Consider the following 27,171-nt stretch of genomic DNA (forward strand, 5'->3'; position numbering starts at 1 on the left):
TGCAAAACGTGATCAGCTGTTCAGCGCGTAGGTCACATGCAGCGCAAAGCCGGGCCTCATTTCTACGATTTTACAACGCAACGAAAACACACCCAATCGCCACATTTCGAACTCACGTGTTGCACATTTACCACGGTGTGATATCTTGTGATATCACTGACAAAACAAACACACCACACCAACAAACTTAAGTGAGCACCAATCGCACCAGAACATTTCGTGAGTATTGCTGGAATCAGGTACAACAAGCCATTACGCGATCCGTTAGCCGTGGATTTCATTTGCATTCATTCCAACCGGGCAGGCAAAGCCGTTTGCAGCCGTGGCCATCAACTGATATGTGGCCGGAATACATAATGATTGCTGCTGGCGTCGTTGTAAGTCAAGGGTCCGTGCCGGTGGGCCTATCTTTTCGGTCACCCTGAACACTAAGGTGTGTGTGTGTTGACGTGCCTCAGGACTTCGGGAGCTTCGAAAAACACATTCAGTTTCAGTGCCGACCGCAAGCAGTCGGTGGTCTAGAGGGTGAAAAAAATCACCACAATCGTTCAAACAACAAACACGAACGATAAGACAACGCCCAGGCCATCTTTGTACTACCAGTACCACAGCCGCACAGTATCGGGGACGTTCACGGTGTACCTTTTTGATGGAAGATTGGTCATTTCATTTCAGCCACCACCTCACAACATATTGATCGACGACGCCTCCCTGTACGAGAGGTTAGGGTCCATCTTTAACTGGGGACAGAGCGGCGACCTTGGCAGGGACCTGTCATCCGCGCGTGAATTCTGCTACGAATTCTGCTATCTTACAGGGTGTGATGATGATGCTCCTTCGTCCCGTAGATAAGTACTTTAAAGCCACTCTTCATCAGTCTGCAAATAAATCATCACCGGCGGCGGTTTTGGTTTCAACAAACACGCGGAACAAAACAACAACAAAAAAACGCTGCGTAACGTAGTAATGGAATTTGCATGGAATTTGGTTTGAAGAAAATAAAGCCATAAACCAACGTCATTTAGGAAGCACCGCATACAGATTCATACACACAAAAACGGGCGGCGGAAAGGCGTCTATTTTTGCCACACTATATTATGCAAGGTGATTCTGGTCGTGTTTATTGCGACCGGCGCGTTGTCGTGTGCTGCAGGAGCAGCATTTTTCGATAACAAATTAGAATCACACGACGCAAAAACCGGGCTCCCGGGTGACAGGCGGATAAACAAACACGAAGCCATTCCACCCAGGCGCCCAGACGCCAGAGGTATTTTCTCTCCGTCGAGGTGCGAGGAATGATTAATGATCAATTATTTATTCTTGGCGCTTTGTTCCGCACGGAGTGACCAATCGTGTTTGCTGTTAGTGTTTTTGGACAAAAAGACTCAAGCGGTGGTTTGTAGAGCGAAAGCTTGGAAAAAGGTGAAATTGAACCACTACAAGAGCAATTTGCAGGTGCAATAAACTGCCTTCTATTCCAAGAGATAATAGATTGGGAAGATATACCATATATACATAGAGAATGAGTGATATTCTTAATAACGTCCATGCTTCACAAAAGCAACTACTTCCCTGTGACTAGACGAGACTATCTGGCCACAACGAAACCAATACAGACGTACATAGAACGTCTAGTTCGTCGAGTCTTGTTAGTCTCTAGCAGCAGACAACAAACACACACAACATCTCGCGCCATGAGTTCAAATCGTGAATCTATCACGGCCATCGATAAGTTAAGACACCAAGACCGAGGGGGGAGATTAGTCGTCTGTAACGAAGAGCTCCTGGAAGGTAATCCACAAACAGTTCAACCTGCATTCAAGTGTTTGTCCACAAGTTTTCAAGCCATTAGGAGCATTATTCCGACAGTATTAAGCCCTCCCAGAGTATCTTGCGTTGGATTTACAGCTTCTAGATAAGGTCTGCTACCTATATTACTTTTTTACTTTAAATCCCCAAAATAGCCTACAATGTATGGCATATTAACTATGTTTGTTTGATATTAGCACACGTTTAACGTTCTTGATCAGATCATGTCAGCACCACCGTGCAATACTGAACCGCTTACATCATCCAAATGATTGAGGAAATGGGAACGGATTACAAACCGCCCAGCTGTGCACAACAAAACGCTCGATCGGTTGTGCGATCACTTGCATCGATTACCAGTCTCGACATTCTTGAGCAAAGGTTTGTTTCACCTTCCCAAGATTAAGTGCGGATTTACTGACGCAAGGAGCGACGAGACACACACATACGGGAGGGGAAGCTATAATTTGCTCGTAGTAATCGAACCAATCGAAAGGTCTCTTAGCTCTTGTAGATAGAAATCACACCTCCTTCAATACTGGCAGTGTTGGCAGTTTATTATAGAACATGTGTTGGTCTGCCATTGCCTGGTGATACCTTGGTGGTGCATCGATTTAAATGTTAATCAAACCGCCACAACATGAAGCGGGTATGGGAGGGTTTCACACCGACCCCATGTGTCTTGGAAAGAGGTCAAGGTAACAGAACTGCAACACAATAGAAAGCAAGAGGTGAATATGCAAATAGAAGGAAACAGATAAAAAACACTCTTTGGAAAGCATTGATTGTATGATAGGAAAGATTATGTTTGTTTTTAGAAACTAATCACACCACACTGCCAACATCAAACGCTTCAACCTTTTTCACCTGGAAAGCCTTGAGCGCGGCGCCAATTGCACATCGCATCACCACCACCACTGCCGTGCGGCATTTTCAATGTCGGCCAAGGCATCATCGCGTTGCCATATCGATGCAACCAATTAGCATGTGACGATGACAACGACGACTGCGAGGAGGAGGAGGCAGTAAGTGTGTCCACGGCGACAAAATAATCGACGACGGTTTGACTAAACGCACCGCGGCACTTATCTCACACCGAGGGCCCCATCGTCAACAGCCAACAGAGCAAAGCATCCCACCCACCCAGTCGCTTTGCGGAGGGCAAAAAAGCCGCACCACCGCCTGGCGTTGGCGTGCAAATTTCTCAACCCATTCGTTAATATCATTCGCGGCTGCGTGGGGCGCGAACGACTAGGGGTCGCGGGAGTGGGTAACATTCCTCTTCACAGCTGTTTTCAATTAGAGAATGTCACCGACCAGCGGCCACAGCGGAGGGTCCGGGGGCCCTGCCGATCAATTGCTCCAAACGAGCGCGGGATTTAAATTGAAGTTAATGATTTATGTAAAACACCGAACCGAACGTCGCGAATGTGTGGCTAAAGGTTAACGTTTAGCGAAAAAAAAATGATTCGGCGGATCGAACGTTTGACCTGCCACACAGTTTTATGAGGGCAGAATGTGTATGAAGTGCTATAAAGTGATCAAATGAGTTCTGTTTTTAAGACAAACTGTGCCTCATTAGAATGGAAGCTGTTTAACAAATTGCTCTTTGTACTCAGCAAAGCCATCAAATGCATGATTTTTCCACTGTGAATGATGACACGGTGGTATACGCCCGTCAATCATTATTGTGCCGAGGGCAACAAGCTGGCACGGGCCATCGTTAAAATGCAAGCTCGATTACGTTTTCCTGCTCATTGAAAACTCGGCCAATGCATCAAAGCTGACCATCCCTTAGCTCGTCTGCCTATGCAGGGGACGTATACTACGGAAAAAGGCAAACATTTTCCACAGTGTAAAACAGAACATTCATTTCTCCTGTAGCCGAGAGATGGATAACTATTAATGATCAAACATTATTTCAATTTATTTTAATTATTTTCTAGTGATATCGTTTGTACCAAGCACACACTAAAATGGTGCGAAACCCCCTGTAATTGCTAGTGGCGTGACAAATGTACCACCGTGCACCAGCTGCTAGGATTAGAACGTCGATAAGCAAGCATGCCCCAACCGTACCGCGATGGTCGAATCACCCCAACCATAACGACGCGGCGATCGTTAAGAACGCGCCGTAACTCTTGCGTGAGGTTAATTTATTTCGCGTGCTGCCCCTGCTCCTGTGTCTGTGTGTGTGAGTGTGTGTTATGCCACGGCACCTAGGTACACAACCGTGAACCGCATGGCAAATATAACATTAGTCTTTCGTCCTCCTCTTCTTGACCTTTACCGGCCACATCCGGTACAAGCCAAAACAAAAGTTTCTCGCCCCAACCCTTTGCACTTTCTCTTTGTCTTCGCTTGAAAATCGCTTCAAAATCGGGCGATCAAGAGGTGATTAGTGCGAGCTAGCACACCAATAACGGCGGCATACAACGGTGTTCTGTGAGGAAGTATCATTTTGCTTTATTGGCTTGGTACGTGGTTTTGTTGTCTCGCTATCCAGACTGGCCGCCCAATCACGGGTAGTGTGCCAGCGGATTGATGCATGATAAATGGCTCCCAGCATGATGATGGTGGCGCGGTTGGTTCGACTAATCGGTCTGATTTACGGGACGCGTACAATCGATAGCCATCGAATGGAAATAAATTAGCCGGAGCAGCTACCACTTTGCAGTGTGATAAGTGATTTTCCCCGGACCACAGGAGGTTGTGTTTTGTTTTCGTTCTTTGATTTTAAGATAAGATTTACACAAAACGATACAGCAGAGCAAAACACAGTAAACAAACCAAACAGTGAAACGAAGATTGATAAACGAAATAAATGTGGTACGATTGAATTTGCACTACCCCTGTACTTATGTTCTCGGCTCACAGGTATCGTTTTCCCTTGAGTAACACCGCCACAAACCCGCCCCCTATGGTCGGTGCCCATTCGTCTGTAATTTAATCTTTGATCCACATTAAGCCCATCGCCCATTCTTCAGCACCACTTTTCGACGGTCGTGTCGCACCCGTTGGCCATCGCTTCGGAGTGTGATTCATAGACCGGAGTGGGATTTGCGACGGCATGCAGACGTCACGTGCGAAACAAACTGTGCGCGAGGCAGGCCAGAAAAAAGTCGTTAAAAACATATCGAATGTATGTATGATGTCTGATGTGGGGTTGTGTTCCCCCTTCATACTCTTTTTTTAATTGTATTTTGTTTATTAGTAGAGACGCGAACCGGAGAGTGAGCGAAACCGTGCCGAAGAAGGCGCAGGAGGCGCAGACATGCGGCGGTGGTTTAAATATGACACGTAAATAAATAATAAAAACGCTTGATTGACGGTTTAATTGCCCATATTGGTGTGTCAGTTTGCGGTGACGGTTTGCCTTTCCCCCCGCCAATCCTTCGCTTACTCTGTACACACATTCGCGTACAGTTGCTTGTTTATACTATAAGGGAAGCGGTATTTGCAGAGTAGAAGGAGGAAAATTAGCGTAAACAAATTCAGACCAAATCGAATTGCAGCTAACTCACTACGATTATGCTCTATTTGGCACTCTCCAACAAACTGACGCAGTTGGAATTCTTATCACCATCGGCATCTTATCAACGCGTAAACATGATTGTAATTGTGAACCAAACATTCCAACACTCCAACACTCCAACAAAGACTTCATCTTCCACAACTTCCGACTGTTGACCTTCACGTGACGCTCATCTATTCCAATTTCAATCTGCAAATAGTGGCCTCGGTACACAAACACACACACACACGCGCGATGATTAGCGTCATTGGCTGTGTCATTGCGGCGTACGCGTTCAAAGCAATCGACACAACCCCATCAATAATCAAAGACCTTATCATCCCGTCACATACATTGTGTGCCCTTGGGTGAGCGTCGTCCCTTCAATTTTCGCAGTCCCAGCAGTCCCAGCATCCGGGCGCGTGCGACATAAAGACTTTGCACCATCTGTGTGGCCGGATGGAAGAAGAAAAACCACCGTCACGCAGCTGTATGTAAATTGAGCCTCAAGATGATAAGATTTGTTGCGAATAAGTCCGCTGCTTCAGTAGAATCGTCAAGCCTAAGACCATTCCCAAATAGGAAGTGTTGTTGAAGTAAAGCCGGCCGGCATTTTCCAACAGCAGGTGTATTGAGATCGCACTCAAACTAAGCTGAGGCGGAAAGGAATAAATTCGACAAAATACTAAATTCATTCCCGTTGTGCTTGGCGTATTTTTAGATCAATTGCATACTTCCGAGTTCAACTGAACTCATCAAATCTGGCCTTACTTTATTACCTTTATGTGCACAACCGTGACCGTGTGCTCAGGTTCGTTCGGAAATCCGTATTCAAGGCATAGAACCATTCTTCCCACACGCACACACACATGTACGAAGGGATTTGATTTTCACTTGTTTTATTTCCACCAAGAAGCGTCACTGTGTGTGTGTGGCAAATGGGGGTTCTCTCACACAAATTGTGACATTTTTGTAATATGATTTTTGCATCATCCTCACCATTGCCGAGATCATTTACTGCAGCCAATGCACTTACTCATGGCTAACAAACCGATGACGATGCGACAAAGAACAGAGCTTCACCCTTTATGCGTTTGGTCTTTCAATCTGCCAGCAATAAAATTGCCGCCCAGACGTACACACAACCTTGCCGAAGATGGCAGAGCACCATCAAATGACTTCCCCATTACACCAGAAAAATCCCTGACGCTTCCCATCTGGTTCGAAGCGTAACTCGTAACTCTCCCTCTGGCGGGATCGATCGCGTGCGCGTTATTAGAAGCCATTTAAAAAAAGATGTGAATTAAAAGCTCGTCGCGACATTGTTACGCCAAACGCCACACCACCATCGAGCCTGAAGCATCGACCGGAGACGATGCAGTTTTTGTTGCATTGAACTCGGCGGCGGCGGCGGCGGCGGGATTGACGGGAGACATATCGACGTGTGGTCGATTACCAATTGCTGAGATCATCACAAGGGTGGGTTGTGGTGAGTGAGTTGTTGTTGGCGCTTAATTGGGCGACGCAAGGGCCCCGTGACGGAAACGCACAATTAAACGAGCTCGAATGACAGATTTTATCGACACAATTTGCTAACAGCAATTAATTGCGAATGTTTTGTGCGCACCCTTTGAGTGAGCTGGGCTGATTTTTTCATCTAGCGCTAGTGATAATCATTAGCAACTGCAATAGACTGCAAGTTTCCTTATAAACAGTTGTGCGATGATGTTACGATTATTACGCACGCTCGCAAGACTTACACAGAACTGTTTAGAACCAAAACAACGATCAAAACATCCTCTAAATGCTGCTACATTATGCTCCACCAAGCAGTGGGCAGCATCCGACAGACCACACCGGTCACGCTTGAGGCGAAAATAGAAAGCAAACATTAAGCTTGCTTGGTAAACATAGTTTCACCTTGTTTGTTTCCGCACACAAAACCCTAAGTCAAATGCATTTCTTTTTCACGTTCTTCAAGGAAGTAAAATTTGGCATAATGTTAAAGCCTTTCAGTGATAAAATTCATTCATTGTGCTTATGCGCATCTCCTTCGAAAGACAACAAAAAGCGGTCCATTAAGACGCGGTCGTAGAAAACAAAACATGCCTATTATCACATCGAACCGGTTTTTAGCATTTTTGGACAATCCCACCAGACACGTTAATGGGATCAATTTAACCCGAAGAGAAGAAATAGATTTCCCCGAAAAGCATCAACACTGTTGGCCTGTCTACTCAAGCATCGTCCCATGTCTCTCTCTCTCTCCCTCTATCGCATCGACCACAGAGATCAATCGGATGATCGGATGATGTACCATTCGATTCATCACCCGGATTGCGTCGTGCGGGATTTTAAAGAAAATGTCGTTGTTTGTTTTTCCTTACATGATCTAGTGGCGGGCCGGCCGGGTGATGATGTGTGTTCGCTATTCGGTCTTGTTTATTTCACTTCTTTTGCGGCCAATGAATCACTCCGGAAGCGCTCGCACACACACACTCACACGGTTAAAAAAGAAAAATTCCCGATGAAGCAACCGGAACGGAACGGGCGTTTGTTCGCTGCCAGAGGTTGTTTGCCGGCTGACTTCAACCTATCTGCTAAGGTAGGAGAGAATGATGATGATGATTTTGCAAAGACAACACAACAGAAGCTTCGCGATCAGCTGAACGTTTGCTTCTCCCTTCCACACACACACACAGACACACACACACAGCACGTTCTTTTTCGCTCTTCTTTTCACCACGCACGTAAATCAGCTGATTTTGCCCCTGCACACACACACACACACGGTTAGATAGATCCGGTTTCGGCACTGATTTAGCTTAACCTAGGCCACGCTCCGCGCCTTGTTCTAACGTTTAGCGCTTTCTCTCTTCGTTCCCTCGTACACTACTGCGGTGCGCGTCTCGTACACGCACAGCCGACTGCGATGGAAAAGCGCGACGACGACGGGGCGGCGACGACCGTCTCACTTTCAACTCTATTGCCTTTGCTGCCACTTTTTCGCTCACCTTTGTTGCCAATTATCAGTTGGACCGGGGGAGGGGGGAGTACGAAACACACACACACACACGCGCCCCACACACTCGAATGACGTCACAGCTGTGGTGGCACACAACCGGACAGACTGGTTAATCCACTTAGCCACGAGGCGACTACTACGCTACACTCTGCACCACACACGGGGAGACACTCGGTCGACACTTCCAGCCCGCGTTCGACTGTTTTCCACACCGCAATGCTGGGGAAAATAGCCCGCACACAATGGAAATGGCCGCAAAAAGTGCCGTCGTCTCGTGGCCCTTTCTTCGCACACTATCTCATGCACTATTCTAGCACCAACACACACACACAAACTGCTATCTCTCTTTTTGTGCTCTTTCTTCTAGATTTGCACCGCGACACTCGCTACACACAGCTGAGGCTGAGGGAAGGAAGGGAGAATTTGTGCGTCGATCGATCGTGTAAATGCACATATGCCCTTCTCCACCCCCCCGCCACCTTCCCCCAAAAACCTTCTTAGTATTGCACTGCGCTACGCTTCACTGCTGCTTTTGCTGACACCGTACAGGGTACGTGTGTGTGTGTGTGTGTGTGTGTGTGTGGGATTGGTGACGCATGCGAAGCCTGTTTTGTTGGCTGTTGCGCCTGTGATGGATCGAATGCCGGAGAGCGTTACAACACGATCGGCATTATCAATTTTATGCACACAAAATAATAAACACCCACGCCTTTTCATTCAATGGTTTCCCTCCGAGGGGCAGCCTCATACACACACACACACCAGTTACTTAATTGCTACTTAAAAAAACACACGCACACAATTTAAAAGCACCCTTTTTCTGGGAGGGAAGCACACAAACAGCACACAACCGGTACACAGGCACAGTAGCAACGCCGCACGAAACAATAGATTTCTGCGGCCGCAAAACGCGCGCCCCACTTAGTCTGGCAGCGGGCAGGGACGACTCTGACGGCGGTACTCCTTCCTCTGCGAGCGCACCGATAGCAATGGATGGAGGATGAGTGAGACAGGCCGTACGTACCACCCCAACTGTGCGCCTATCGCGTGTGTGTAGTAATCCGCAGCAGCAGCAGCTTTCTTTGTCGCCAAACCCCCCACCCCCACAAACGGTCCCAGACATACGCACACACTTGCGCGCGAGCGGCAAACACCCGCCTGGCCTGGTACGCACACACTAACGACCAATTCACCCCGTCACGAATGGGAGTTTTACAGTGTCGCACGCACCGTGCGCAATTAAGTGTTTGTAGAATTGTAGAATGTCACTTGTGTAGTTGGAAATATCAAATTCCCATTGCTGCAAAGTCTTATTAGGAAAAGAGGCCGTTTATACTCAGTGCAAGAATGTATTAGTATCTCAATGAGAATTCCAGGATAATATTCAGCAATCACACTTAAATGCGTGCACTTTGATCGACATACTCAAACAAGCCAATAGAATTACCGTTTCTACAAACGATAAAAATTCTGCTTTAAAAATTACGCCTCTTCTGCAAGCAATTTCACCTGCGTTTTATCCACGCCAATAACAAACGCGCATCCGGACGGGGGAGCGCAGTGCAAAAATAGCACCGGGAAGTAAACAAACGATCAAAATATCTTCCTACTTGACAGCTGATGCGGGAGAGCCCATTTCTCAACGGAAAAAGGCAGGACAGAGCAGGGGTGCATAATCCCCGCGTGTGCAAAAAGGGGTGAAAGTACACAACAAAACGGACGATTATACACCGTTGCTGTGTGTGATCGAAAGCGAATCGAATACACACTCTCTCACACACACACATGCACACATGCACAACATCTATCCATGTAGATGGTGCTATCTTTGCTTTTCGCTCTATTTCACTGGTGCAGCTGATTCAGAAGGGTGGGGAAAACGCAAAGTAGGCCGCGCACGACCCGTTTGGCGTGGCTGCTAGTATGTTGTGTGTGTGCTTCTTTTTTTTTTGCTTCCATTTTGCATCGGACCTTTAATCGCACCACGCTCGATGGACAGTTTCTATGCTTGTTGCTAAGACTGTGTGTACTTGCTGGTAGGTGCGTGTGTATGTGTGCGTGTGCGTGTATGGTTCACTATTATCTCACGCACATGGGAAACTGCATCCGATTGCGTATTACGAGCGAATTGGACACACTGAGAGGTAGAATGGGGCAAACCCAAAATTCAAACAACTTTCCGTACACAAGCTGTTGACGAAAGGAACAAACAATAATCAATGCTACGAGCTCGCGCACAACACACGACTGCACTGTACGAAGAGACAAAACAAAAACACACGCGTCCGCGGAATCGTCACCCAAGCCCCTTTCCAGGTAAAAGTCACGAATGCACAGTGATGTACGTGTATGTGTGTGTGGAATGTTTACCACTCCTGCTCATCGTTGACGCTTCGCCAGTGGTGCGTGTTTAGTTCAATGGGTTGATTTCTTCACTGGCGTAACGTGGTTCCAGTTGCGTATTTGACGCAACTGGGTTTGAACGTTAAATTTATTTCAGATTCAGACAGTTCAGATTTCTAATAACTGCATTTATTATGTTTGTACTCTTATAATAAGGTGGTATTTAAAGAAATGATAACAGCATGTTAATCATTTTGTACATCATTCTTAAAGTTCAAAAAGATACAACGAACGAACGAACATGTTTTGAAATACATCCCATATAATAATAAAGCGTTTACTTTATACTTACGGATTTATCATCATCAAAGTCCCAGTCGGGTGAGCCCTGCCTAGGTGCGACCGTGGTTGTGATGATTGGTGGTGTGAGGGCCGACGCACCCGGCGAGTTTTGTGGTTCCTCCGGTATGACGGAGAATCGGCCGCGTTGCAAAAAGGGCGAGGTCGGTCCGTAGTTTCCTGTGCGATGGCAGGTAGACAGTGGTAACATTAGACAGTCGTGCAATCTGCGAATCGATTGTCGATGCTTTACGTACCAGTTTGGGGAATCAAACGGAACCGACCTACGGTGGTTTCTGGGGGGCCGGTCGATGGTGCCGACACACGGAACCGGCCGCGTCGCGTGGTCGCACCATCGTCGTAGCTTCCGGTGGCTCCATCATCGCTTACATCTAGCCGAGAAATGAAGCAGAAAAATGCAATTTACAAAAATTCTTTGCATTAGACCTAATTATATTATTTATCTTTTTCTTCTTTTTTTATTTTTATAGAGACTTTGAGCCAATTGGCCTCATTTGCTTTTTCTTCTTGCTCCCAATAGATCTGTTAACCTCATTCTAACTAGGTCATAAGTTTGGCAAGGTATTGTTGCAAAATGGGCAAACATAATTTGAAAAAGAATTGTCACTCATTGTCACAACCCATAATAAATAGGTCAACGTTTTTACCAACATCTTAAGATACATATCTTTATCATACGTTCGATGTATGTGTCAATCGGTCAAATTCTACGGTAAAGTTTGATAACCGATAGATAAAGGTTCTGTCTCCATGTCAACGTACCTTCCTGGGACACCTTGCTGCTTGCTCGCCAACCGCTACCGGATGCCGTTTTGGAAGCTATGATGACTAACGCTGACTGATTACACGAAGCAAATCAAACCGAGGTGATAATGTCACCTCACCACACTTGTTACACGTTCTTGCCCTAAGCACCCGACACTAAACACCGACACAAATGCGGCGGTAAACACCTTAAAGCAAAGCACGAAAGCAAACTACCTTGAACTACCGATTAATCACTGATGTTCTTACTTATTTGTCGTTGTCGGAAGACCAATCGTCACTATAATGGTGCTCACTGTGTACACTTTGGAGCTGGGACAAGCTTTCAGAATCATAATCTACGGTGGATCACTTTTGAGCGCTACTTTTCATCGCGTTCCCTTCATTCACTTTAAACACTTTTTCATTTACACAACATTAAAACACTTAAAAAGAACAGTAAACAAATAATACCTGAAAATTGTAGGATAAAACACAAATTTAAGCTGTAATTAAGAATACACTTTCACGTCACGGATCACTTTTCTTCGTTATTTTGAGAAACTGAAAGCGGTTAACGAACCGCACGTAATTGCTGATCCCAGTGACGTTTCATCGGGGTCAAGAAACAGCTGTTGCCTCGCAAAAGAATTCGGCACGCCGCGGACGTGACGTTTACTAATTTGCTACCGATTCAACAAAGACCATACCGCACACGGAATATAAGAAACAAAACCGAAAACAACTCAAGTTAGCAACTGGCCACAAATGTGACACATTTAACGGAAATTCTTTCGCTCCTCTTCGTTTTTCGTGTTCGACAGTCAACGCGCGCGCCAATGAATTGAGTGGGAAAGGAAGTTGAACTGTTGCCAACAATTCCGACAACAGCACTTTTTCAAACGCAGCACACGGCTTCGCTCACTATGATTCTTCGCGATCACGTGCGCACGAGCTTGCGCTTGAACGATGCGTTATGGAGCGTTACGAAGCGTTACGGACGTACGACCGGAGCTAGTAGAGCGATGCTTGGTTGAGGTTTCTGACAGGACGTGGCCACGGTGCGTTGATGGAAGTGTAGGAGCGAGCGGTTGTGAGCAATCGGATCGGCTTTTCCCACGCAAGCTGCCACCAGGGACACTCTGTAATTGGAGCGGAAAAAAACGGATATCGGATGAGTACAGTCAGGTTCTTCACAGAACAGCCATGGGGGTTGGTTTGACAGGGGTTTTAAAATATACTACATGTGAAATGTTAATAATATGCGCATAGGATTCAACAGAAAAACAAAATCCAACATACAGTATTTGTAGAACAGCATGTGTAGAATATTTGCAAAAAATGGAACATTTGCAATCGTGGTACGGTACGGACAGACAATGAACTCACGGTCACAGGGACAGGATGTGAATGTTTAGCATCAATTTAATGACTGTCATCTGATCCATCTCTCGCCTGAGGGGGGGGGGGGGGAAGGATGAAGACAAAATGTGCACAAAATGTTGCCAACTGGAATGATGCCGATTGAAAAATTGCCTCTCATGCATTTCTTTGCTCCATCCCGGAGCTTCATTTACGACTTTCATTTGTTTGATTGCACGAGGAATTGTACGAGAAATGGGGAGTCGAAATGGGGTTTGTTCATCTAAAACAATTAATAGCTAGCGCAGCACGAGCAATTTACATCCCTCCTCAGCCGGCTGACGTCCGAAGAGCTTCACCGTTTCATAGGTTGTCAATTCAATTAGCAAAGAAAAACATGGACAACTTAGAAACAGCTCTTCAGCAAATAATCGTTAACCAGTCCAGAGCATGGGGCCCATAAAAGTGTCACCATAATTCGTTTGTCGCCACGTTCGCATTATTGTTTCTGCAGCCCGGGTTCTGTTCGGGTCACTGTTGTTCGTCCTGTAGCCTGTAGACAGAAAATTACCCTTTTCTCCCTCGGCTTCATGGCTCCCTGCTGCAGTGTGCTCAGCCCCTCGCCCCTCTCACTGTGCTTTGAAGCTCATCAAGACCAACACCTAAAACAAACAGTCAAAACACTAAACGTACTAGTAGCCCGCACGCCGCATATCTTCAACCGTTTCTATCCACTTGCCAGTTGCTGCTGCTGTTAGAGCGCCCTTATGTCAGCTTCTGGTCGGCCAATCTGGGTGCAGTCGTACAGCGGCGAAACGTAAATCGATATCCTGCGTCGTCGTCAAGACGCACGCGACCTAACGAAGTGTTGCCACGGCAAGCACGGGCTGTACACCGGGACCGGGACCCAGTTTGTTAACACGCTCACCTGTGCCACCCATTTCGGCGAACTGGGCGTTTTTCCTTTTTTTTCTCTCTCTTATAGCCTCTTTTTGCAGGCGCGCTTTGAATGTGGTGTGCTTTTGAGGGACCCCACAATAAGGGACACGTTGTTGCTGGGCACGTTTTACTCCCAACGACCCAAGTAGGGAGAGTGCCATGTGACACGCAAATTGTGGTAAAAATCGGAACCATTCTGACGCGTACAACCATGGTGCCATGTGAGCACGGGCTTCCTGCCGGTCGGTCGATGGTTAATTATTCACCATAAGAAGGGTTCGCTTTTTCAAATCGTTGAACGTTGAAACGGGTTATGAAAAATTCACCAGCATGTGTTGTGCCTTCGGTAATGGGCACTTTATGGGTCAGAATGGAGAAATATTGCAAAAAAAAACTTAACAGCAAGGAGATTTGCATAAGGAATGAAGTCAATCAACGCACAAGTAGCAAGAAGTTTTTGTATTGCAGTACTGATTATTATAGTAAACTGTAATGCATGTTTCTGTTACAAATTCTTATCCATTCGACTGCTTGTTAACACGAGTTGAGTAACACTAGTAGATGCAGTGCTCTCTTGTAAAGACGACAGTGGTTCAATCGTTATTTTGACTGTTCTCCCAGTCTACGTTAACCTCAAATATCTTTCAAAAAACCATTCCAAACCTACGAAAAATTAATAATGCTTTAGCTGTACTATATGTTCTAGCCATTCAAATTCAGTTTTCATCAACGCTCTCGCAGTTGCAAGTGCAACGCCACCATTTGAAGTCATTAAAATGTATCAAATCAGCCTGAATTATGAAAATGAGCCTCCTAATTGACGTTGGCTTTCCATTCCCACCCCAAACAATATAGTACAGCCGGAGAATGCACAAAAGAACGACCGGTCAAGTGCAATCTGCCGCGTTTGCCCGCCTGATACTTCTTCCGTGAAGAGATAAGCTTCATTAGTGTTTAACTCTTCTTCCGACCGTCCTCGGCACTAATGCCTTTGCAGATTTGTAGTGCACACGGACAGTAAAAAAAAAGAACATAAACAAAGCGTCTACTTTTTTCACCCCTTTTTGTCAAGGACAACAACCTCGGCACGTGTCTGAGGCAGTTTCTGAAGCGAAATTGCTATAATTATTTATCTTAACTCTTTGCTCTAAAAATAAACTCTATGTATCTCTAATCCAAGCTCTACCCGTTTCACTGCTTACTGGGTCGTGCAAAATACGCTTCTTGTGTTTACATTTCATCGGAAGTTGATTTTAACGAACGTAAGAATGATTCTCCTCTCCCGGTACGAAGCCATTGCCTGCAATTTGCCGGCGAGTGTAAACACACAGCGCAATTGGGTGAAAAGGCGTGAAATAACACACGCACAGACACACTCGTGCATTGCATCGACCAAACAACATCACCCAATTGTGATGGAAACAGATGATTTTCCATCCTCACTCTCTCTCACTCTCTCTGCTCGTGTGTCGATCAATTTGCTGTGATGCGAACGCGTACGTCAAGCGTTCGGTTTGATGCTGGTTTCAATTGGTTTGCATGGCAAATAGATGAATCCCGGGCCCGGGACAACACACCGCTCAATTGACAAGTTAGCTCGTGGGGATGGACATGGCTGCTCTTTTGGCTGGTCACAATTTGTATGACCTTCAGCATGATAGCAGCCCGCCGAGTGTGCCCGGTTTGGAGTTCATCAAACCACTCCAGCTGATTGTGCTCTTGGCACTGGCGCACGGCTTCAAACCCTTCCCGAATATATTGAGGTTTAGGATGAGATGCTGTCTACTCTCCTAAACATATATTTAAGTGATATTTCGAAAACAAATAACATCCGAAAGGCAAGATATTCTTTAATGCGACATTCATAGTCAGTGGAAAGTTGGTAATTATGAGGAAACCATGACGCACTCAGCAAAGTTTCATAAACACACTCATACAGTCAAAAACCAAACAAAACCAAGAGTGAAAACCACTCACGGTGCCAAAAATGGAGCTTCCAGTGACCTTTAAAATTCAACGCTTCGCGGCACGAACTACTAACACCCAACAATTGGTCCCTCCCGAGCCGCCACAGTAACGCACGCGACATAAAAAAAGAGCAGCAAAACCGATCGACTGCAAGCGTCATCGAGAAAATGCACAGTTGCAAGCATTTACTTACTTGGTGCTTGGGGCCTCTTTCCAGCGTTGCTTTTTTGCATTCCCAGGCCGATTGGCGCCAGCCTGTCAGCCAGCAAACGATGAGCAATAGCACAGTTGTTGGCTCACGTGTGCCTGTGTGCCTGTGCGTGTTCCTCCCCATATCTGAGGGAATTGTTTGCATTTTTGTTTTTGCCATGCCATGCTGAGCCATCGGCCAAAGGAAGACGGGTAGCGCAGCCGTCAGCATTAATTCGATTCGCCTCACCAAGCACCGCAGAAGGCGCCGACCTCCCGTGCGTAGAGTAGCATGGAGCAGAATGAACCCGCAAGCGACCAAGACGAAGAGGGGGGAAAACCCCGACAAAAATTAACTGCGAAATTTTGAAAAAAATTGACAAAAATTAATGAAAAATTTTCCTTATTCTTCATTCCAGTGCGAATCCGACCACAGTGGAATGATTTTAATGTTAAACAAACGTCATGAAAAATTGCCATAAAAAATTCTGGTATAACCCGGGACGGAAATCCGATACGACCAAGACTGCTAAACTCCCCCCTCACACCTTCTCGCCTGACTCATTCGGGCTGACTTTCTTCACCAGACCGTGCAAATGAGCTGCGGTGCGGTAGGAAACAAAACACCAACACCCAGCCAACAATATACCGAACCGAATATCGTCATGTGGCCGATATCCGGACCGCGATCTGCGCCGCTTGGCACGCTGAAAGTTGGACATTAAACGCGTTCAAGGACGCGTGTGTTTTAGCAGCATCGTTTTTCCACGCGCATCGCACGGAGCACGCATCGCACGGTGGCGCGCAAAGCGGATTGCGGGGCGGCGGTTTGCCACGATTGAAGATCAAATCATAAAACAACAACACACTTTGCTCCACATGAGAGATTCCACGTGCAGGAGAGTGGTGGGGTGGTGAATAGTAAATAATCTTTGCTCTTTTTTAACTGGCAAAGAGTTTCAAACAGCTCGGAAGGGTTCAAACTACAACTCGATTATCGAAGCAGAAGCATTCGACTGAGACAGATGACACCGATTGTAGAGATTAAAGTTACAAGTGGTCAAATTAATTAGTAAAATTATCGCCTACACAAGTTAAGAAAACTTTCCAACAACCATTCACACTTTTCCAATTCCTTTCACTCTCGTTCGTTTTAATTAATTGAATAAGGAAAGCACTCAATAGTCCTCATGCCGCACAAATCGAACCCTTCTCAGAAGGCTCACGTGCGCGCTTTCGTGACGAGCGTTCTTCTAAGAAGGGGAAAAAAACGCCACCACTTTAAGCCCAAGGTAAAACCATCGCGCTCTGCCCTTAATGCGTCACGATTGCACCTGAGCAGAGCGATGAGGCAGAGCAAAAACAAAAAAAAAAGGCAAACAACACGCTACTAACCCATCACCCAGTTTTCGGCTGCAGCTGTATTTGCGGACTTAATTATTTTCCACACCACACGAAACTCGGTTCGGCACACCTCTGCCCACTTGGTCCGCTTGGTTTGCCACTTGTGCACACAATCACACACAGACACACACACAGTGTGAGTTGCACGTAAAATCATCCAACCCAGCTTTGCATGCCTTTGCCTTTGTTTATGATCACAAGTGAGCTATTTTATTTTCGTACACAACCAAAACTCACCCAGGCCACCCAGGCCACCCACTTGCATCAGGCGGGGGCCCTTACCAACGGATTGGGATGCACTTTTTGCCAATGTGATGTGATGAAGTGAAAGCGGTTGGGATTAAAAGTGGCAAATTAGTGGCGAGAAACTCGAGTGCAAGTGGCAAATGGCAACGAGGCAGGAAGGGATTGTTTGTGTTTGTGTCAGTAAATATTGCTTCACTGCATCCTCTTGCTCACTCTCTCTGACATCATTCCGTGTGGGGGGTTTCGTTGCAAACGGGAATGCATTTTTGTTCGAGTGAGGGAAGCAACACAACGGATTCTCATTTTGGCAAGGAATGTAAAGCAAAACAAAAACGATACAGCTTTTCGGCAATACAAGATGACTCCGAGACGGAGACGAGTTGTCTGGTGAAAACGGTGGAACGTTCTAATCCCCCTCACCCACTGACCAAGATCGGGTGAAAACGGCGGCACCACCAGGCACTGCACCAAAATACGACTGCAGCGTGGAAAATGTCTTCCCCCTCACCCACTGACCAAGAGCGGGTGAAAACGGCGGCACCAAAATACGACTGCAGCGTGGAAAATGTCTTCCCCCTTTTGCACCACCACCACCACCACACACACACACTCACACAACAGCAACAATAACAAAAACAACAACCAGTGGGTATGATGTTTTAAAGAAAATCGATCGGATTACATAAATCAGACACGTCAAGCAGGCCGGGGGCTGGGTTGCTGCGGAAACTGTACCCCGCATACACACACACACGCGCGGGGCAGACTTCCAAAGGCTTTTCACAATGGTTTGCTTCCAAGCGATGATCAATTGCGACGGTGAAGGATGATTAGTACGAACGAACCTTTTACCTTTTTGCCTTTGCGCTCCTTTCCGCGCTTGGTTGTTGTGATTTTCCACCGCTCGTTTTCACCGGGAAATTCACCGACTGAACCGCAGACTGAATCAATAGAAATCGATGCAAATCCACAACACAACACGCGCACACCCGCACGTTGTAAGGATTATTAACCTTCGCCACACACACGCTGGCGTGCCGCAAAACGCCTTCGCTAACACACAAAACATCAACCGCGGTTTTGCCGCAGTTTGGAGTTGTTTCTGAGGGCACCGACACCGTTAGGGACACGAAGCACGGCGGAACACTGTTTTTCGCGCTCGCAACTACTGCTGCTGCTGCTGCTGCTACTGCGGCTGGTGCACAGAATCCTTTTGCTTCCCTTTTTTTGACAGCTCACCAACAACACAGAGACCAGCAGCTCACCAATACCAAGGCGCCAAGGCGACAGGAGGTTTCGATTTCGCCGCATTCACACACGTGTGTGTACGTATTTTTGGGCACACCACAAAAACACCACCACTTGCCCCGGTGTAGAGAGCCGAGACTCTTTTCGCTTTCTTGTGACGGCGGGAGTGTGAAAAGAAAAACACGCACACACACACACACACAGCTATGTGTAAAGCCTCATTTGAAGCGATGAAACGCGGATTTCACTCCCGTGTACGGGTGGTTTTCTTTTTATAGGATTTCATTTTCACACATTTTCGCACATCCGTTCACCAAACAGCAGCCAGATTGCTCTATCGGTCGAGGCGTTTGCAGCTCCATCGAGCTTGCTTGGGGCTGAGAGGAAGCATCCCTCACGGCTTCAGCGAAAAGTAGGCTGCTGCGATACAAACACGATTACGACATCTCGATACTTACTAGAACAGCACCGCGGGGAAGAAGAAAACCGAGCAAACCCGAGTCACTTGGGGCAGCCCCGCTGCTTCGATTCCTGTGCACCGCGCACCTGAAGTTGCCAAAAAACACTGATGCGGGCGGTACGGCGATACCCCGGAAGAAGAAGCCGATGCTTCACTGCTTAAAATAAAATCACCCGGACTGAAAACTCGGCAAGAACACTGACTGCGGCACGCGATGATGGGCGAACGTGAGAGCCAGGCTGCGTGTTGCCAAGTAGACGGCACGAACCGATTTAACCTCTCGCGCTCGGCTGACCGACTGGAAAGGACAGTGTGGCAAACGCTCTACAGGGGGGAGACTGGTGTCCGGCAGGGGGGAGGGGAGGCAGGGAAGAGAAGACACAAATGTGCCAAAGCCACCCCGCGTGACGCACAGCCAAAACGCGTAACGCGAGAATCACCACCGCACGCAGGCAGCGGAATGGAACAGTGGCGGACGGACGGCCCACAGACACACACACACACACACAAGTGGCGGCAAACACTATTTTCAATTTAGTAGGACACGAGCAACGCTTGACATTTTTTGCACCATTCTCCGGCTCTTTCGCTCATTTGCTTTTTATCTTGCTCTCTTTCTCTCTTCTTCTTCTCAGTAACACACACTTACACACTCACTACCAGCATAGCACAGATTGCGTGTGATTTGGTAAGAGATTTCAAGCGGACGCCTGGTGTTTCATTGACGCAGGGTACGCTAACGCGTTGAACGGTTTATCAGCCGGCCGAAAATCGCCCTTTATCGGTCTTTTGCGTACCTCGGTGCACTGGCTGCTATTCGAGCAAGACTGCTTATCACGTCACGGAATAACGGTACCGATACCGATTACGCCCTTCTCCTCGAACGAACGAAAATAAGTTCCTACTTTTCGCCTCCTGGTGCGGAATTTCAAGTGTGTGATGTCAGCTGTCACAACATTGCACACTAACTGCTTTGCCGCACACACACCCACAAACGGCTAACGGCAAAAAGGGACCAATGTTTGTGTGACTATGGTAACGCAATGCGCATACTCCGTTCGCGGCGCCCAAATAGTCTTTTTTGGGGCGGCCTTTTTGAGAAGCGTCAATTGAAATGGACGCTTGAAAGCCACTGGTAAACCGTTAATTGTGTTCTAGTTTTGCTTTTTTTGTTGGTGCCATCTCATCTGTACATTTCATTCCACGGTCGTGTTTAATTTACACACTCGCCCAGCATAATTAACACATGCTATGGAGCTCTTTAACTGCCGCCCCTGTTAAGCGAGTTTCAATTTGCACGTGCAGGGTGCTAAATCGATCGTCCGTCCGGAATGTGATAGTTTCGTGTACAACCAAAAATGATCATCTTTTACCCGATTATCTTCCGTATAAATGTGTGACTTTTTTGTTTATTATGTTCTATGTTTTTTTCCTTGCTTAACTACACTATTCAAGGACACAGGTAATAACGTTTACAGCAGGGATAGCAGGTAGAATCTTTTGTTGGTTCGGAAGAAGCCTTCTGTCACGGTGTGTGCGCATCGTTTGGATTTCATCTTATCTTTACGGTGCTTTAGCACCATGATGGAATTACACGTAAGTTAAATGCTTGCAGCATAAATCATTCCACGCGGAGGAGCAATTCAGCGTTTCGCTTCCAGCAGCTCGCCTTCACTCTTGTCCTTTTGCTTTTGCAGCTTCTCCTTCACTGGGGCTGGCTTTCGCCCGAAAAACATGTCCGCAAACAGACCGCAAAACACGAGTACGGCGCCAACCCACTGCCGGCCGGACAGTGCATTGCCGAAGAACAGCACCGAGAACAGGACGGTGAAGAATTTGCGCGTCGTGGTCACCACCGAACAGGCGAGCGCACCGAACGAGGACACCATCATGAAGATGAACAACTGGCCCAGCGCTCCGGTCAGGGCCAGCAGTGTCAGGTGCGTGAAAAGCTCCGGATGCCGGAGAGCGAACAGAACGAACGCTTTGCCTTCGCCGGTCACCAGCAGACCGACGGACACGATCATCGCGCTCCAGCCGTTCATCGCCAGCATCATGTGCTGGGCGGAGGGTGCACTGTGGGCCCGCATGCGCTCCTGAATCGCACCCGTCAGCCCGTCCATCGAAAGGCTCATGATCAGTAGCAGCTGGCCGATGGTTTCGTGCTCGAGTACGGCGCCGGTAGTCGCTTTGCTGTCCTTAAACATGAACAGTACCACGCCCACCACGATCAGCAGCACGAAGAGGTATTTCTGCATCGGATAGCTCTTCCGTCCAACCAGCACGCCAAGCAACATTACGGGAATCGGTTTTGCCGCCTTCGCCACCACCTGCATCGGGTAGGCGACCCAGCGCAGAGCCATGTTCGAGCTAATCATGGCCAGCAGGTACGTGAGGGCACTGCTAGCATAGTACGCCTTCGGTGTGCCGTCTTCCGGTTGGGGTGTGATCGTGAGAAGTGCTGCAAGAAGTACAATTACATAAATTATAGGCCTCTTCCCATCGTGCTTCCAACTTTATACGAACCTTTTGCGAAAACCCAATTGCACACACACTGGACGCCCACCAGGGCCAGCATGTACGTAAACCGCTCGCCGCGTGAACCATCGTCCTGCAGCTCGTCACCGTACCGGCCGCGTGTAATCTTTTCCTGCAGTATCGCAAAGTAAAAGTAGCACACGAAGATGCCCACGGCAGAGATTACCAGCGTTTGCTTGTTGTTCGTCATCGTGCCTGCCGCGTACTGATCGTGTCAGAGAGCAGAGATAACGCTCAGAAGGGGTTGGAATTTTAGCTAATACTAAACACTAGCAGATCCAATCACAATGCATGGCACGTCCCACATAGGGTAAAGATGCTTCGCAAAAAGTATGAGCCTTCGCTCAGCGCGAATTAGATCCCCGAAAGAACACGTAAACCTTTTTTTATGCCGATTCAGCTGTTGACATTAGCTCCAACGTATACAAAACAAAACGCGCACTGACAGTCAGTGTGGCCAGATTATTTTGGCGGTTTTCGGTAGGCGCATCTAAATTTTATCGGTAGTTTTCGGTAGGAGTTTAAGGCTGGAAATAGACGAACCGAGATCATCGCGGTACCGCGAAAATCGCATATGACTTGAGCTGTCAATTATGTTATAAAATCTGACAGATAGCCGAGATAATCGCGGTTCGTGTATGGAACCATCCGAGATCTGGTGACGATTGAATGTGCCATGAAGAAATATTTTTCTATCAATTTGCGAATCAAATTATTTATTTCACATAGTGTATGCAAAATAAAATACAAAACTCATTTCTCGACACGAGTTTTCACACAAATCCGCCAGAAAAAGTAAAAATAATCGGTTCGCGCTACCGCGAAAATCTCAGCAATACCGAAGTTGGGTATCTCTGCGAAACAGCAGGCGTGATTGGAGGCGCGGAAGATTTGACAGCTCTACTGTTATACAACTGTTATAAACAATGCGCGAATTTCGCGGTACCGCGACGATCTCGGTTCGTCTATTTCCAGCCTAAAATTTTTTCGGGAATTTTTCGGTAGGTTTTGAAGTGTAGGACGGGGGAGGCGGGGAAGCATTAGCTAATCTGCCCTACGAAAGTTCAGTAGCATGAGAAAATACATCTTTTATCTATTTAGAGGAGATACTTTAGATTTGGTTCATAGCAGTCACATGAGGCCTTTCTGAAGTGTCGATTTGAAAATTGTACTAAAGATTGTAAGTTGGTAAGGATCTTTATACGCGTTTGAACGCGCCTGCGGAATCGCGCGTCATGTATTTACGACCTTACATTATCTGTCAAATCCCATATAAAATTTTACCATCGCGTCCTATATCATCGCATCTCATGAAGTAAAGACACGGCTCTTTGTTGCCTCTGTTGAACTTCTGGTTCTGGTTGCCTGTGATTTCCACATGGAGTTTAATACATTAACAATTTGGGAAATGGTTAAATGACTTTTTGGTCAGTATTACGGAAAAATCTGTGATTTTCGGTAGAAAAAAAAGAAAAATCGGTAGTTTTAGGGGGCTCATCTTTGAGTCGGTATGCATATCCAAAATCGGTAGGAATACAGATAAATCGGCATTTATGGTCACTCTGACGGAGGCTCATGGTAGCGCTAGTGGTGGGCTTTCGATTGCGGAACGCACAATCCGATCCACTTCAACTGTGGCTGCCAAACAGCTTGTATAAAATCCGTTAATTCAAACAAGCAGTTTACAGTTCAATTATTTTAATTTATTGGCAATCCAAACGATTTTAGGACTATATGTTTGAATTTTGTTTGATAATTACAACGAAAGAGATTTCGACGGATACGTTTTATCATGGAATATGTCTCTTCCTGCTCATTTATGCCCTTAAAAATGTTCACATTCAGAACTCAGTCGCAACACACCTGTTAGGAGGAGTAATGAAAATAATTTATTTTTTTATGACACTTCACATGACCCACGCATAATTATATGTTTTGCCACTATTATTATTAAAAGCCGTATGCTAACCACCATCCTCAAGCAATCTCTCGCTAAACAATGTACTTTTCACATTTTCCAACCATTACCGTGCAGTTTCCTTAAATCCCTCTAGACGCGTATGCACATCACAACAGCTTCTGATAAGATCCAACGGCAGAAAAGCAAACGAACCATTCATGCGGCACTATCATCGCAACAATATCACTCTTCCACACCCGGTGGTAGCCCATTGTGCAAGCGGGGCATGCAAGCCTTCGAACACGCAAACCCCCTTCCCTGACCGCGGTCAGCCCTCAGCCAAGGGGCAGCGAACCGTTTCCGTTCCGGCGCAAAATTAAGTTATTATTGTTTTCCGATGCGCTCGGTTTAATGATGTGCGCATTGGGACATCACTGTCTGCATCCGGGATGTGAAGAAGGACAAACACAGCATACAGGGAAAAAAAACGGAACACAATCGAACCCTGCACGCCCGCCCAGAGGGGTTGTGCGCAAACACGCAAGAAGGGTCGCGCGAGAGCGTAATGAAAAGCGTAAGCGACGAACCCGTGAGCATCGGGGGAAAAAGGATCTCCCTCGCGCCCGTCGGGTGTAGCGATAATTATCAGGCGATTAGTTGTTTATTCAGTTGTAAAAATTGATGCCCTATCCACTGTCCTCCCCTTCACCTTCACCGAGTATATCCCATGCGAACAGATTTTGATCGGAAACCACGCACCGTTTCCCGTGCGTATTGATTTTGATAGCTATCTCACTTGCGGCAAAGCACTCGAGTGTGCTTTTCCCCATTGTGTGTGGTTGGGAGGAATGCAAAAATAGGAAAAACGTATGCTGCAAGCTGTGTGTGCGTGTGATGCACTCAAGCCCCCAAGGGACAGGGATGATGAAGCAAAAGTGAAGTGTTTATTATTTACTCTCTTCTTCATAAACCCCTCGGTGATGTTTTTTTTCCGCACGTTCTCTTCTCTTCAGGTGTTTCTTCTTTTTATTTCGGGTCGAACTGATCGAACACATTTTCGGGGGCGAAACTGATCGTCACCCCACCCTCCACCATCGCAGTGAGGTTGTTTGTTGCGCTTCGTCGCATCGGCCATGGAAGGGTGGGGTGGATGGGTGAGTGATAGTATGATATATTATCATCATTCGGTATGCAACGATGGCTACCACACCACCCACACTCACTCCCTTCGGGCAGGATCGGTTTGGTGTAATAAATGGTTCGACACATATGTTGCATGCAATCGATTTTCCCACGGAAACCCACCGAACCGACGTTCCGAGGTTGCTCAGTCGGTATGACGGACACTGGTTGGATTTTCTGTACCTGAAACTGTTGAAAGAACTGTATTGATGGCCCTTGCTTACACTTGAATTGAATACATGGCTGTATTTCATCCCATTTTGTTGCTACATTTTGTGCATACATGTTGCTACAAGGATATTTGAATGGTTACTTAAATGTCGAAGGAGATGAATAACTATAATAGACATATTTGTCTTTAATATATTATTTACATTTTTCTATTCAATACAAAACATCAACTCTGAGATTCTATCCACTTATTAGGATTTAATTTCCCCTTACAAAAACCTGAAATAAATCATGATAAACACGCACCTACCGGAACACATGCAAACACCTTCACCTTCGCTGGTGCTGCTGGTGGTAACTGTTTCCAGTCGTAAAACGCTTCATTACGGTGGCCCCTCACCCTCCCCCGGGAACTTTGACATCGATTATCGATACCTTGCCACTTAACCCTCGCCCTCGCCGAGGGAAATTAACACAACACACGATTCTACGCGAAACAATAGAACACATGTTCACGCACCGTATTTACCTGAAAATGGGGCCAAATCGAGCCTTACAGCCAAAAGAGGGAGTACCATTTGAATGTTTAATAACTAACCAACTCCTTCCGGTGGCAGTGGCAGTGAGGAGGGGACGTGTGGTCCTACTACTGATAACCCTTACACGTACCCTCCCGGGGCTAAAGGCCGCCATGGGTTGAATCCCGGAAATGGCGTTATGACTATCATTATGAAAATCGGCCCGGTCTGTATTTAGGTGAAACAATGGAAAAATTACATTCATTTCGATTGTGTAAAAACGGTGCCCGAAAATGAATACACCAGATGGCATTTGAGGTTTGCAGGATTGTGGAAGTGTGTTCTTGAAAAAAAGTGTGTAATATACCGATAATATGGAAAGGACCTCATCATTTAAATAACTTTTCATGTTATGAGAAGACTTGAAACGAAAAGGGGTAGCCAAACTAAACCTCTTATCTATCGGGCAGGTGGCTGGCGCACCCTTTGAAATGGCTCAATTCCCTTACGGATAGGGTAAATGCATTCCCCATATATGTGTGTGTGTGTGTGTGTGTGACGAACACCTTGCAAACGTGTTCATATGCTAACGACCGGAAATGGTCTCCAACGTGCAGGAAACGTAACATCCCCTTTGCAGTGTCATCCTTTTGATTCTCCTTTTCGACACCATCGCGTTACCACCGCGTTACCATAGCAACGTGTATACATTTCCCAGGAAAGCACGGTGTGTGCGTGTCTGTCTTTCGTACAACATTCCTTCGTATACGCTCCGCCCAACCAGTACAATTGGGTGGTGGGGTGGGTAAGGAGAAACAAACCTCCCGCTGGAAAAACCAATTTGCACCCGCAAGCGCACTTTAGAAGGACATTTTCAACCACCACTAGGACATTCCCCTTTGCAGGCAGAGGAAACAGGGGCGATGAATGTTGAATTGCTGAACGGAAGTGCCGCGCACCGTTTTTGCCACCCGAAGCTCAGCAGCTGTGTTTGTCTACGTGTGCTGCACGGGTGTGATTTTCGTAGGGGTGCGTAGGATGAGCTACAAATTGATGTAAAAAGAGCAGCACGACGTGGGCCACATTCTTTCGGGGAGGGGGGGAGGGAGAGAGGGAATTGTTGTGGGATGTAGCCCACAAAAATGTGCCCCCTGGGTGAAGTGGCCGGTGTGAAACCGCAAATATTTCACTAAGAAATGTTTGGATTTTGGAATGGAGAGTATCTACGTGAAAGTAGGGAAAGTGTATTAA

General features: G+C 46.7%; 2 protein-coding genes and 1 long non-coding RNA gene across 14 annotated transcripts in view; all 3 read right to left on the reverse strand.

Moving 5' to 3' along the window:
- LOC120898279 overlaps positions 1–10,652 on the reverse strand; it is a 60,213-nt gene extending 49,561 nt beyond the window's left edge. The window contains exons 1-2 of one of the 8 annotated variants that reach the window (XM_040303891.1): positions 10,534–10,652; positions 7,711–7,923 (exon numbers count right to left, since the gene is read on the reverse strand). The gene's annotated coding sequence lies outside the window, so the exon portion shown is untranslated. Of the gene's footprint in view, positions 1–7,710; positions 8,285–9,055; positions 9,072–9,146; positions 9,346–10,533 lie in introns of those variants that run through there. The other 7 variants (XM_040303895.1, XM_040303896.1, XM_040303892.1 and 4 more) reach the window with 7 other exon arrangements.
- Positions 10,653–11,305: 653 nt separating this feature from the next.
- On the reverse strand, positions 11,306–20,223 carry LOC120898292. 5 transcript variants are annotated; one of them, XR_005738639.1, is made up of 5 exons: positions 18,756–18,910; positions 16,258–16,609; positions 12,802–12,937; positions 11,814–12,269; positions 11,306–11,422 (listed from the first exon to the last, which is right to left on the reverse strand). It is a non-coding gene; the product is annotated as an uncharacterized LOC120898292 (long non-coding RNA). The 5 variants fall into 5 exon arrangements; XR_005738640.1 differs by lacking the exons at positions 16,258–16,609; positions 18,756–18,910 and adding an exon at positions 19,610–20,223; XR_005738637.1 differs by lacking the exon at positions 16,258–16,609.
- A 770-nt stretch (positions 20,224–20,993) lies between these two features.
- On the reverse strand, positions 20,994–22,583 carry LOC120898289 (solute carrier family 35 member B1 homolog). Its single transcript, XM_040303934.1, has 2 exons — positions 22,138–22,583; positions 20,994–22,072 (listed from the first exon to the last, which is right to left on the reverse strand). Exons 1-2 carry the CDS (start codon positions 22,337–22,339, stop codon positions 21,255–21,257), a joined length of 1,020 nt encoding a protein of 339 aa, XP_040159868.1. The 5' UTR covers positions 22,340–22,583; the 3' UTR covers positions 20,994–21,254.
- Between the last annotated feature and the right edge of the window lie 4,588 nt (positions 22,584–27,171).

Source organism: Anopheles arabiensis, chromosome 2, assembly GCF_016920715.1.
Source record: "Anopheles arabiensis isolate DONGOLA chromosome 2, AaraD3, whole genome shotgun sequence".
NCBI lineage: Eukaryota > Metazoa > Arthropoda > Insecta > Diptera > Culicidae > Anopheles > Anopheles arabiensis.